Below are 14793 nucleotides of genomic sequence, written 5' to 3'. Positions count from 1 at the left end.
AGCTTTCCTAACACCTCTACTCACCTCTGCATAACCCCGTCCACTGGACCTCACTTTTTCTAAAGATACTAGTGGCTCATCACTGCTTCTCCTTGTCTCTGTCTCGCTACTCACTGGGCCATCTGAACCCTGACGGAAGCACCCGCTAACTGCATGCCGGGTCTCACCGCACCACTGACAGATCAGTACCTTGCAGTCCTTCTGGTAGTGTCCACTTCTACCGTACCTTCTGCAAGCATTTCTAGGATAATTCACAGCCAAATGGTCTCTCCTTGCCCTGCAGAGCATACGCTATAGGCTTCTTAGCAACACTACTATCTCCGTTTCCCTGCCTACTCCTGCTTTTTTTCATTGCATATTCCTCCTCCCTGCTTCTCTCTGGCTGTTCACCAACACTAGCTCTACCTCCAGAATTGTCTGCCATAGTTGTATTATCGCTTTAATTAGATTATTTCTGTGCAACAATCTACAACATTACAACCTCTTTTACTAACAGTTTGTAGTAAACATTATCCTTATCTAGCCGAGGTCTACTGACTCGGCCACTCCAGATACTCGTGCCCCCAACTATTGCTTCATTGTCAGACCCATCTGAGGTTTGGGTCTTCTGACTACTTCCACCAGGGTGCCCATTAAATAAGTCACTTCCGACCGTGGCATTGGATGGTTCATCCATTCTATCATTTAAACCTGCTATTCTATTTCCACATTCACTATCCACAAGCTGGCTATCTACTCAATACTGTGTCTCAACTTTCTCACCAACTTCAAACAACTCGCAGAAATTATTAAAGGTGTTACTATTAGCACACTCATGACTGCCAGTGTGAGTGTTAGTATAATTGTCAGGTGAAATTGTTATTCAGGGGGAAAATCTTAAAGGTTGACTCGCAACAAAATTCACATTACAGTTATTTGATATGAAAAGATTCACCATGTCTTACTCTGTTGTGTTGTAGGTGCAAAATACGTGGAAAGGTGGTTACAAGCTCTTAAAAGCTAAAAAACGAACAGAAATTGCAGCCACACGAGACCGCCGTAGTTTGGATTCTTTTTCCAAAACAGCTCAAATAGTTGTGAGAGATGGTTTCTGTTTACACTTTCATGCAACTTTATTCGTCAAAATATTTTCACAAATATACTTCACCCATTCAATAAAACCATGTCTATTGTTCTTACGTGTCTGTTTTATCGTCATTGTAATGCTGTCACTTTTAGCAGTGATATCTTATAACTTACCGTAAAAATTCATTTAATTTTTTAACCTTAGCTCGAAGGAGTACATATCATTGTCTGATAATCATGATGAGCCTGTTGGTCACTTGTGATAATCGAAAAGTGCTGCAAAAATTATTTGCAAAGTATTGGGTCACACGATCAGATTACGACTTGCCGATTAGACCAAACCAAAACAAAACTGTGAAGTAGCGAGCATCTATATTTGATACGGGGTCTTCGGTAAAACCTGAAGTGTTTGTCATAAACTAGTGCTACGATAAGTTTTATATTGAGCTTTTTATCGGCCTTTCAATTCACGTGAAAACATCATGTGACAAGACAATAACCAAATTTCATGACTACGTCATCGTCTTCGTTTTTGAGCTTGTAATCACATTTCCACATATTTGGCACCTACAACACAACAGAGTAAGACATGGTGAATTTTTTGATACCAAATAACTGTAATGTGAATTTTATTGCAAGTCAACCTTTAAGGGAGAAAAAAGGGAAAAATCTCAAGGGGAAAAATCAAATTACTCTTTAAAATAAACTGTTTGGAATGACTTGACTAACAAATTCTTAAATTTATTAAGAACGATACTGACCAGAGTAAAAAGAGTAGAGCTCAATAAAGTGTTTTCATAGTTTTTATGTAGGTTATAATAATATTATTTTTAAATTACAGAGTGCAATGATCATCCGGGTATCATGCCTAGAACCATGTAATGAAAGATGGTGCAGGTGGTGTGAGACATACAACCATAAATATGCAAGGAATTGAGACTGCACAAAAAGTGAGCGATATTTACTTTGCTGATGCTACTTGAAGCTGATGATTAACTAGATCATAAAATTTTTTCTTGGCATTTTACTAACAAGCATAAAGCTATGCTTTAACAATGCCGATAAGCAAAGTTTATTTTATAATACAAATATGTGTTATAGTCTTGTCTAGAACTGTGTGTTCATTTCATGTTGGATTTAAAACAAAACACAACGCAGCTACTGCTCACCTATACAATGCATTTGTATCCTTACTTTTAACTAACTTTTTATATGACAAAATATTCTTCAAGTAGTATTCTTATGAAGTAGATAGATGATAATGTTAGATCCTGATAAGCTTCCTTCTGATGCAGTGAACTTAGTATTCTGACCCGTCTTTTCTTCAGCAAAAAAATTATAGTAATTTAAACGCTACTTTATTTTAATCTGGAACTCTTCTTACAGTCATGGCAAAAATTGTTTTGCTATTAACATCTCTACCAATTTCCATGCAATAATTGTATAATTTTAATTCACGATTTGCAGCAAAATAAATAATAACTAGATTTTAAGTAGGGAGCTTCTGTGTGTTACATTAAATTATAATCACATGAAAGAAGGTAAAGCAGCATCAATACACTATCTCTTTTTTTTAATGAATCACCTCGAAGAACTGAAAATCGGTGATAACAGCCAACTTTCAACCAGTTATTAAGCTCCAACTTCTACTTCACCCTCTTCGCCACCGTCATGTAGTTCATCACCAGCGGCAGGGCCCAGTCCAATAAAAATATATCGTGACTACGCCAATGACCATAATTTTACCACATGTACCTTTTTTGCACGGCGGCTGATTCAACTTGACTGTTTCATTAACTTATGACTTCAACAACTAGACTTGTGGGACGAGGCGACACAGACAAACATTATGACTAGAATGACAGACAATTTTACTCAGCCTGCCACTACTATGACTGACAAGGAGACAATGACTGACAGGGAGACTACAGACAGACCGACTATGACGGACTGGGCCCTTCCGCAATTTCATGTTTATTTTTCTTTGTTTCTCAATTCGTTCCTTCAACAAATATGTTCATTCTCTCCCTCATACCGACTTGAGTTTGTTTCTAACCTTAATCCTTGTAAAACGTATTACCGGTATAACAATGCTAATAACATACCGTATTACTTCAACAATGAACGGAAAAATTAATTTAACACACGGTTGATACCAAATGAACAAATATATAAATACATGTATATGAAGCTACAACTTATTTTTAATGTGAAAGCCACTGATTGCACAAATATAGCTAATGAAAAGAAATAGCACTTGCTACAGCTAGTAAGCACAGCTATTGAAATACCTTTAGAGGAACTTCCCAACACTAATTTATATCAGTTTGTAGTTAATACAGTTTAGAATTATTAGTTGATGGTATGCAATATTCTACTTCATAACCTTGTAAAAACCTTTCTGTTGATACGACCAACGGCTGCACAACTACCATTATATAGACATTATACATATTATTAATCTTCATGCATCTTTCCGACATGACAACCAATTCAACTCGACTGTTCGACCAATACTCGACCTCGAAGACTAAACTTGTGAATGAGACAACACAGAAAAACATTACTAGAATGATAGATAAATTTATCCAGACTGAGGCTAACATGGCTGACAGAAGATGACCGATAATGAGACTACAAACTGACTTTTACGGACTGGGCCTGGCTGTTTTTTATTTTTGTTTTCTGTGGTAAAATTACATAGTTCAAGTGTAAAGTTTATTAATCACATTTATCAAGTTATTGTTCATCTTTTGTTTTATAAGTATAGAATTTATTCAAGACAATACAGTAGTTAGTAAACTGTAATACCTTATAAGGAATATGCTAATAAGAAGTGAGCGGAGCCTAATATATGTAAGTTGATGCATCACATTTTATGAATCAGTATTGCTTACATACACACTACAGAAAGGAACAGAATAAAAGTTGAAAACTAAAGATTCTAAAGCTTGTTAAGTATCATAACATTGTACAGAAAATAAGAATATAAAGAATATACAAAGTGTATATTCTTTGTATTCTAAAGCTTGTTAATTATCATAACACTGTACAGAGAATAAAGATACAAAGAATATACAAAGTGTACAGAAAAAAACTCACAAAACATGGTACTAATGAGGTCAGTTGATCAGAGGTCAGTTGATCAGAGGTCAGTTGATCAGAGGTCAGTTGATCAGAGGTCAGTTGATCAGAGGTCAGTTGATCAGAGGTCAGTTGATCAGAGGTCAGTTGATCAGAGGTCAGTTGATCAGAGGTCAGTTGACGTCTCTGTGTGACATTCTACAACACCGTCCCATGAAACATATTATAGTATTATAGTATTTGACTACAGTACTAGTTTGAGATATTTTAATAAGAGTAGGTAACCATGGTGATCAGTGTGCTTTCTTGCTAATCCGTGGGTTGGTTGCTAGAAGCTTTACTGTAATAAAAACAGTGTTCGTCCGTCTAAAGCCACCCCGAACATGTTAGGAATAAAATTGCCCCAAACAGGATTTGAACTCAAGCACTCTGATTTACCTTTCGGCACTCTAGCCACTAAATTTCAGTATCTGTCCTGAACTAAAAAGGTACCATAATCTGGATGTATTGAGCAAATAAAAATATAATAACTATTCATTCTCAGCGTATTTTCACTTTGTTAAATCTGATATTTTTATCACCCTTTATTGTTAGCAATGACCAGTCGTGTTAGACTCATTACAGCTACATGTACGAGTTGTTACTAAATTTAGATCTATGAACTTTTGGTGATTGTTATTGATCAATAATACTAATGAAAGTTATTGATTATACTTTATTAGTAATAATAATGCCACAAACAGTAATAATATTAATAAATCGTTCAACTCGGGCACGCTCGCAGTTTTTTGAAAATGGTCGAAAAATGGCATGTTCTCATTTTGCAATGCATTTGTCTTACGCCATCTAAAAGCATTGAGAAAAATGTTGCACTTCACAAAAATCGACGCCATGCATTTGGATGCACGGATGTGAAGCCAAACTCACCTTGATCGGTAGGTGTAATATCTATGTGCATAGTTTTGTTGTATGGCAAGATAATTAACTGTCTGGAGTAGTGGATGTAGGGCCTGTATGCAGTGCAAAATCTTCCGAAATCAAACCCAGTGGAAAGTCCGTTTTTATGTTACTCGATTTGAATCGACATAACTGGACACACAAATAACAGAAGACAAACATTGAGATTTATACAGTTCACACATTCATGTATTATGCAGCGGAGTTCAAATACTTTGTCCCTGGATAATTCGAATTTCTGCTCAAATCAAACATTTGTTAAGGGTCCTTGTTCCTCTATATGACACATCATTGTAAATATTTGGACTAGTTCAAATTAACTCATACTACAACTGAAATATAATAGTGTAAAAATAACCAGAGCTTAATCCACTAGTATTAGTCGCAATCACAGAATCAAACTCAACTGCTGTGACATATATTCTTTAGCGATCGGGAGAGATTCGTTAATCTGATAGGTCAAGCTTCAGATTGGCAGTTAACGCATGGCTTTGATAGAGCAAGTTGCACTACTGGTAAAATCGTCTTTATTCTATGAGCTTGAAAAAAAATTAAAAATGGACTCATTAAAAAAAGATTGTGTGCTATGACTACGTATCGAACTTGAGCAATAGTGAACATTTATTTTGGATACAGAAGTGCATAATCAAAGACTAATCAACAAATGCAGTTGCAAACTTGGCAAACTTTATTCAAAGTTTTTTCTACTTTCTCAAACTTGTCTTCAGAAATAAAACAGAATTACAAAATGAAAACTTACCAATATAAAGTAGATATTATTATTGAAATTCAAAGAGGAGTAAAACCGAGTGAGGTAGCAAATAGAGAGAAACTTTCTAAATCTACAGTATCAACATGGATTAAGAATAAAGACGAGATTCTTTTTGCCAAAACTCTTCTGCTAATTAAAAATTATAAGGAATGAAGAGAGCAGTGCGTGAAGATGTTGATGAAGCGTCGCTAACTCGGTTCATGCAATTGAGGAGCAACAATGTGGCAGTGAATGGGCCAATCCTACTTGAAAAGGCTAATAGATTTTCACAGGAGCTAAACAGTATGTTATTAATCTAATGTAAAACACAAGATAAAGCACGGTTCTTAAAATTCAAGCTATTTTACTTACCCTTCTAGCTTAAATTATGCCGACTCCACTGTATATAAATTAATAGTTTGTTGAATTAAAATGTATAACTTATTTTTTATACAAGCTTAAGACTGACAGAGAGAGAGACAGAGAAAGCGGGAGAGAGCAAGAGATAGAGAGCGAGAGAGAGCGGAGAAAGAGCGAGAGAGAGAGAATCGGAGAGAGAGAGCGTCGGAGAGTGAGTCGGAGAGAGAGTGAGTCGGAGAGAGAGTGAGTCGGAAAGAGAGTGAGTCGGAGAGAGAGTGAGTCGAAGAGAGAGAGTAAGCGTGAGTCGGAGAGAGAATGACAGTGAGTCGGAGAGAGAGTGAGTCGGAGAGAGAGAGTGAGAGAGCGAGTGAAAGAGAGAGTCCGAGAGAAAGTGAGTCGGTGAGAGAGAGAGGAAAAGAGAGAGGAGGGAGAGAGAGAAAGGGAGAGAGAGGGAGTCGGAGAGAGAGAGTGAGAATGAAAGTGTGAGAGCGAGAGTGAGTGGGAGAGAAAGTGAGTGGGAGAGAAAGTGAGTCGGAGAGAGCGTGAGTCGATGAGAGAGAAAGAGTCGGAGAGAAAATAAGTCGGTGAGAGAGAGAGATGGAGTGGGAGTAGTGAAGAGCCAATAAATAAAAAATAGAAATGTCTAACTGCAACCGTTGGTAACCTTTTCGTGTTAATTTGTCAAAGAGTTTTACAGTTCATCTAAAACTGTACAGCAAGAATCAACTAGTGTTCATTGCAACCAGCTGTTTTCTGTTTTTTTGCCATATTAATACTTGGTGAGGTAGCTTCAATAACTTTTGAGTAGAATAAACAAAATTATTAAATTCACATATAGATGAGTTATCCCCTCTTCAGAAGCTCTGAATGAATGCTTCACACAAGTGTTAAGTTTTGTTATTTCTATGGCAACTAATGTTTAAACAATAATAATATTTTTACCCGCATTATGTCTGACATAATGAATACTGAAAGATACTTCAAACTCTTAACCTGAGGAGGATATATGCAGATAGTATAGCCACCGGTTCCAAAATTTTAGCGCTTTATATTTGCAAACTTAAAAAAAGCATATTTTTCCATTATTACTTCATAATTTTTTTCAATTGTGTAGAAGCTAGCTAATTTCTTTCACAACATTCTCTCTTCAATACATAAAACATGTTTTTTTTTACAAAATACGTTTTTTTATTTTGTCAAATTAGTTGTATATTTTCTGCACAATGCAAGATAATTTTGAAAAAACTTAAAACAATCCAATTTAGTAAACGTTCTTCCTTTGACCTCCTTTACATTAGAATCAATAGACATGGTTTTAGAATATTTTTTGAATTTAAACTATTTGTTGTAATTCGATGCAATTTAGCATTGACATTAATCTACAGTTTCTGAAAATCCCTAACCTAATCAAAATGTCAAGCACATCTAACTCTGAGTATGTTAGTTGTCTACTCCTGCCTACTCTATCTGCCGCTGTGTTGATGCTAAAGATTATGCTAACAGATTTATATTATGTTGCTTTGTCTTAGTCCAACCTTTAAATAATAGTAGGAATTTGTTGAAAGTTTAATTATTCTTTATACAAAGTAAAGTTAATTACAGAATACTCTTAGCCAATGAACTTGCTATTTAAATTATTAGATTGATTTCATAAAATAGCTGAGAAGTAAAAAACAACATAGAACATTCTAGAATAAACAAGCTCTATACATAACAGTAATGACAAGAATGCACAGGCGCTACTCAAACTAGTCATGTCACAGAATTTGTTGAGATTACGTATTGCTGCCACCTGTGTCAAGTTGTATATCTCCTCTGCTCTCTAGCTTTACCCAGCTGTTAAAATACTGAGCAAATACCCGCTAGGAAATTTTCTCACCGTTTTGACAGCTCCACTGTTCAACGCTTCGCCGCTGTTTTTCCCTGCTGCGTAAGCCTTCTGATAGAGTTAGAAATAGTCGCAAAGTCTGGAATAAACCTACTTGCAAAGATTTCCAAGACCATAAACTTCTGCAGTCGGTGGCACCTTACTCTAGTCTAACCCGCTGTTCACCGCTTCACCGCTGTTTCCAGCTGCATACTGTCTAAAGTAATCGTAAGTATTATCAAGTTACTCTTTAAAATAAACTGTTGGGAATGTCTCAGTTAACAAACTCTCAACTTTGTTAACAATACTGACAAGAAAGAGTGAAAAAGAATAGAGCTCAGTCAAGTTTCTTTATGTAGGTTATAATAGTATCATTTTTAAATTACAGAGCGAGATGAGGACCCAGACATTGAGTGAATCATGTAATAACAGATGGTGCGAAAAATGCAACCACAAAGTTGCAAGGAATTTTGATGGGACCAAACGTGAGTGCTATTTACTTATGCTGTTACGCTGATGCTACTTGCAGCTTGCGACTAACTGGGTTATATGTTTGGTCTTGTCCGCTTATTAATCTGGGTAAAGCTAAGCTTTAACAATGCCACTAAACAGAACTTATTTTCTTGTAAATTACTGTGTTCTAGTCTTATTTCGCATTATATTTAAAACAAAACACTATTGACTATTGTGAGGTAATTCTGGCACATATAATGTCTTTGTGTCCTTAAGAACTTCTTCTTACAGCCTTGGTAAAATTGTTTTCATTACCAGCATATCTAACAATTTTTGTGATATTTTTAAAATTCTAACCAATGATTTTTAGCAAAATAATGATTACAGCAAAAGTTAAAGTAGGCGAGAACTTCCATAATGTGTTACACTAAATAATAATCACCTAAAAAGGTAGAGCAGCGCTGACACGCTATTACCTTCTCTTGATAGGTCCCATCGAAGATATGCGACTCAACGATTACCACCAACCTTCAACGAGTTACCATCAAACTCCATCAACCTCGACTTCACCTCCTTTATCATTATCATCGTCTTTATCTACTTCACCTCCAATGCCAGAGTCTAGTTCAATGAAAATCTACCGTGACTATGCTAACGACAACAATTTCAACGCCTATATATTCAGAGCAAGACGACCGATTCAACTTGACAGCTCGACTAATACGCGACCTCGACGACTGGACTTGTGGAACGAGACGACTCAAACAACGACAAGAATGACAAATAGTTTGACTCGGACGGAAACGACTACAACTGACAAGGATAATATAACTGACAATGTGGCTACAGACAGACCGACTTTGACGGACTGGGCCCTGCCGCTTTTTCATTTTTGTTTTTCCTCGTTTTTTCATTCGTTTCTTTAACAAATACATTATTTCCTTTCTTCTAGACCAACTTATTAAGCTTGTTTCCATCTTTTTTCCTTGCGGAATTCATTATAAGAATGCTAATAACACGTGGCATTACTTTAACACTAAGCAGAAAAAATAACTGGCGCATGGTTTGCTAGCAAACCAATTAAAAATTTGTCTGTTGTCTCTTGTCTGTCTACTGATTTAAACCGGTTCGTAGAAATGAGAACAAGGTATGGAATATTGAAGAGAAGACGTTAAAAATGTTGAATGACATTTCAGCAATAATACAAAACTTCCAAGCACTTCCATGCATGGTTTTGCTTGAAATGGGCTACTCTACTTCATCATCAAATTGTAAGTCTACCTAGATTATGTTATCTCTTGTCTATAATAAGGTTATCCTATATCCGTAATTAATGTAATGCTCTAATGCATAAGGCCATTTATGTTATCTTTTTAAAAATGTGGCCTTGACAGTGATGTGGCAGCATTATAGTGACAACTGTGACTAGTTTTTGCATTGAAATTTGTAGTATAAAGACTTGCCACTAATTTGTCTTTAATTAAATTTACGGTGTAGGTGCAGTATAGGTATGTTTAAGATTACATACAAGAAGTAAATGTTTCATTTGAAATGAAATTGGGTAAGGATGAAGACGGCAACTATAAATTTTGTGGCCGTATGAAACTTCTTGCGTTGTTAACCGCATTAGGTAGTGATGGTAGAGATGCTTTAAGCTCTGTTGGGTTCCGTATGCAGGATGAAAATTCTACTTATGATGAGGCTATGGGTCATTTAGTTACTATTTACAGTACTGATGAAACGGTATACGTTAAACCGATGAAATTTGTTACTGTTTCACAAACAGCTTGTGAAAATGAAAGTGAGTATTTGCTTCTAGTTGAAAAACTCAATGGAATGTAAATTTTGGAAGTAATGACGATGTAAGGAAAGAACTTGCTCTAGCAATAGCTGTTAGTGGCTTGCGAGAAGGGTCTTCACGTAGGCAATTAATGCAACAAACGGAGTTGAATTGGAAAATTCTAACGGATACTTTGATGGCCAGAAAACTCGCGCGAGAATCTGACGCCATATTGGAAGGTGCTAGATGCAAAACTAGCTAAGTTTCAGAAATTTCGACATAAGCTCCTAGAAATAAATTTAAAGAGCCAGTCGTTATTCAAGTTCTGATTCAAGTGCTTGCGAAAATGGTAAAATTAACAGAAATTCACAAAGGCAACGTAAAAGTTATTATGATGAAAGCTCTAAGAATAAATACTCTAGAAAATGGAGTAGAAATTTTAGTTACGAATCTCCTAGATATGATCGTAGGAGCAGGTATAGAGACTCTAGTAGGTCTTCAAGAGACTCTAGCGTTGATAGGTATAACCGCAAATGGCATGTTAAATCTAAGGATGGACAGTCACCTAAGAGTGATGATGAATGTTACAACTGTGGTAGTAGAGATGACAGGCTACGTATTTGCTCTGCAGCTAAATGTTTTGTTTGCAACAGGAAAGGTCATACTAGTATTGACTGTAAGAAAAATGGCACCAAGAATTCTCAGAAAAGTGAGTATAGACACCGCTACAACAGAAGTAGTAGTAGAGAAAGTGATCGGAGTCGGGGCAAAAGCCCTGATCAAAGGGATAGAGATAGTACACGTTCTTACTACCAAAGTACATGTAGAAGTGTAAGGTTTTCATATGCAGGTCCTAAATGACTAGATAATAAAATAGGTAGGACCTTGAAGGTAAATGATAGTAAAGTTGATTTCACATTTGATACGGGTGCTGATGTTTCTACCTTGACTGTTAAGAATTCAAGTAAACTTGGTTTGAATCTGAAAGAGCCAGATCGACACCTCTGTGGTGCTGATGGCTAAGTCTGAAAGTTCTATGGTTCAGTAAAGTGAATATAGAGAGCTCAAATCGTAAGGAGTGACAGGGCTTGAAAATCTTAATTTACTCGCTGTCACTAATGGTATGTGTACGGATACATTTTAATCTTATTCAGAATTTTCCTTGGCTTGGGTACTATACCTGGTATGTTTTCCATCACCTTGAGGGCTGAGGCGGAACCCGTCAGGCTGTATTTTCCAGGATTAATAGCAGCTGAGTTAAGATCTCAGACTAAGAAAGAGCTTGATAAAATGCTCACTGACAAGGTTATAGAAAAAGTACAAATACCTACTGATTGGTGTTCAGGTCTAACAATAGCTCCGAAATCTGGTGGTAAAATCAGATTGTGTGTAGATTTAACCAACTTAAATAAAGGAGTTAAAAGGGAAATTTACCCTTTACCTAAGATCTCAGATATGTTATGCAAACTGTCTAAAGGCACCATGTTTTCTAAACTTGATGTCAACTCTGGTTTTTGGCAGGTGAAATTAGACCCTAAAAGAAAATTATTGACCACATTTATAACACTGTGGGGCGAATGCCTTTTGGAATTTTTTCCGCTTTCAAAGAGTAATGGAAAAAATATTGGATGGTTTGAAAGGCGTTATCTGTTTAATGGATGACATATTAGTGTATAGTTCTGACCCATCACAACATTGGGCGAGACTTCGCAAAGTTTTGGAAGGAATAAAAAGCTTTGGGATGAACTTAAAAAAGGAAAATTGTGAATTTGGTTTAACAGAAGTGAAATTTCTTGGACATGTGGTTAGTTGCAGTACTATCAAGCCAGATCCTGGTAAGATAGAAACTATAGTTAACATGTTACCACCTTCAAATAAAACCGAAGCGAGGCGTTTTACTGGTATGGTCAATTACCTAATAAAGTTTAGCAGAAAACTAGCTGAACTTTGTACTCCTATTTATGAAATTTCAGGCTCTAAGTCTGAATGGTATTGGGGCTGATCAACAAAAGGCTTTTGAAAATGTTAAAAAAAGAAATGTCTAAAAAACCAGTTCTATGTATGTTTGATCTAAAATCTAAACATCAGGTGTCTGCGGATGCCAATAAACATGCTCTTGGTGCCATTTTATGGCAACTAGCTAGCAAAAAGAAATGGCAACCAAGTTGAGTATGCATCACGAAAAGTGTCAGAAATGGAAACTCAGTATGCTATGGTTGAAAAAGAAGCCTTAGCAATTACGTTGACTTGTGAAAAGTTTGACTACTACTTAGTAGGAAGACAACTTGAAATGGAGTCAGATCACAAACCATTGATCTCGATTCTAGGTGAAAAAGATCTCTCCTGCTTGCCAGCGATAGTAAAACGGTTTAAGTTAAGGCTAATGTGGTATGATTACAATATTTTTCATACAGCAGGTGAGGATATGTATTTACCTGATCCGTTGAGTCGCTCTAACAGCAATACGTGTGGTGAGACTAAGTCTAAGAGTGACTCGATAAAAGCTTATGTGCACAACATAGTCTCTTCCAACACACATACAGATGTGAGGGAGGAGACTGTGGTCAGCGCTATGACTAATGACGAGTCTGGTAGTCTGTGTATGTAATATTTGATAAACGGAATGCCAGATAAATATGGCTGCTTACAAGGTGAAATGTCTAAGTTATACACAGCTAGAAACAGCTTGTGTGTATATGGAGGCATGTTGTTGTATAATTCTAGAATATATATACCCAAGTCTTTAGGACCTAAATACCTAAAGTTATGCCATGAGTGACACCAAGGTGTCACTAAATGTTGTAGGAGAGCCCAACGCCACTTTTGGTGGCCGGGATGTTTTGGTGATATTGAAGATTTCATAAGTAAATGTAATGTTTGTATTGAGCATTCGCAAATAAAACATCAGCCTATGCATGAGTCAACATTACCTTTGAGACCATGGGAGGTTATCAGTTCAGATTTGTTTGTTCTATTCTAGAGAACAGCGTGTTCATAGTGTCAGTTGACTATTACTCCAAATGGATAGAGGCGTTACCCATGGCCTCACAAGTACCTGGAGCAATAATTGTTGGTATGGGAGATTAATTTCTTGGTTTGGCATACCTAACATAGTTCAGATAACGGAAGGTGCTTTGATACCAAGGAATTTAGGAAGTTTGCTGAGGATCAAGGGTTTAGTTTAATTACTAGCAGTCTTAGATATCCTTGTTTTAATGGTATGGCAGAAAGGGCTGTAAAAATTGTTGTCTTTATGTAAAAAAACTACTGACAAATATGCAGCGTTAATGGCTTATCATATCTACTATCGAGGTTCACACCTAGTGAGCTTGTTTGGTAGGGCAGTAAGGTCTAAATTGGGCATACCATATAGAAGTGACATCGATTATGGTCAGTTTGAGTAATTGAAGAATTCTCGCATGAAGAATTTAAAACAGAAATGGGATAAGAAATATAGTTTCATTGCAAAGTAAACTGAGCCCAGGTCAGACGGTTTTTGTTAGGGCACCTACGGACCAAGGGTCAAAAGGTGTTGTACTGAGAGAGGATAACCCTCCAGATAGTATTTGGTTGCGGGTCGGACAAAGTAAGATCCGTAGAAATCGGAAACACCTTTTTGTACTTCACCCTGAAGGGGAGAGTATGGAGAGTGATGATATGGAAGACCTACCAACTTTAGTTAGAGCGTCGGTAGAACAAAGTATGAATGTGACACCTCCTAAGATATGATAGAGGATGACACTACAGCTGGCTCAACCAGTCAGAATGTTAGTGAAGGTGTTGTGGTTACGAGGAGTGGTAGACGAGTGATATGCAATCGTAATCCCGACTATGCTTACTAACACTAATACCTTTATATTATGGTTTCAGATACTTTACTGAGCTATACATAAATACCTATGACTGTTGCCTCTGGTGGAGGGGGACCCGGAGACGGGGATCGGCCTTGCGACAGGAATGGAGCCAACGGACACTCCGCTAAGACTATCGGCCAAGCCCGTAAGGAGGCTGCGCAGAAGCCTAGAGGGAAGGCCAGACAGGTCTGTGGCAAGGAGGGCAAGCTGTTCTGTGGGTGTAAGAGGGGCCACTACGCAATAGATTGCCCTAGCAACTGTTGCAAGAAGTGCGGAGAAGGGGCCATTGGGCGAAGGAATGCAAGGAATCCGTGTGCAGCTACTGTGGGACAGTAGGGCACCTGATGACGAAGTGCATGACAGGAGGAGCCTCTTTTACCAGGAAAGGAAAGAAGCTCTCGGAGGAAAGTAAAGCTAGTACCAGTTCTGAAGATATGGCCACCAAACCTAAGATACTCACCCGTAGCATTGGCTACGCGGCCGCAGCAGGTGGCAAGGCAGTTAGGCGACCTGTGGTCGACAAGGTTCAGTCATTTATGGCTGATAACCAGTTTGACTTTCTGTCACAGGAGGAAGAAGATGCAAGGAAAGCCGACATCACCAGAAGGAGGAAGGAGGCCTT

General features: G+C 37.2%; 1 protein-coding gene across 1 annotated transcript; it reads left to right on the top strand.

The window, feature by feature from the left end:
• The first annotated feature begins 4172 nt into the window (after positions 1-4172).
• Positions 4173-13404, top strand: LOC137407256 (uncharacterized). Its single transcript, XM_068093864.1, has 4 exons — positions 4173-4321; positions 10788-11026; positions 12735-12908; positions 13298-13404. The coding sequence occupies exons 1-4, from the start codon at positions 4173-4175 to the stop codon at positions 13402-13404; spliced, it is 669 nt and encodes a 222-aa protein (XP_067949965.1).
• The last annotated feature ends 1389 nt before the right edge of the window (positions 13405-14793 follow it).

Source organism: Watersipora subatra, chromosome 10 (genome assembly GCF_963576615.1).
Source record: "Watersipora subatra chromosome 10, tzWatSuba1.1, whole genome shotgun sequence".
In the NCBI taxonomy this organism is placed as follows: domain Eukaryota; kingdom Metazoa; phylum Bryozoa; class Gymnolaemata; order Cheilostomatida; family Watersiporidae; genus Watersipora; species Watersipora subatra.
The sequence above is the reverse complement of the archived record's forward strand: the minus strand, read 5'-3'. Positions and strand labels throughout refer to the sequence as shown.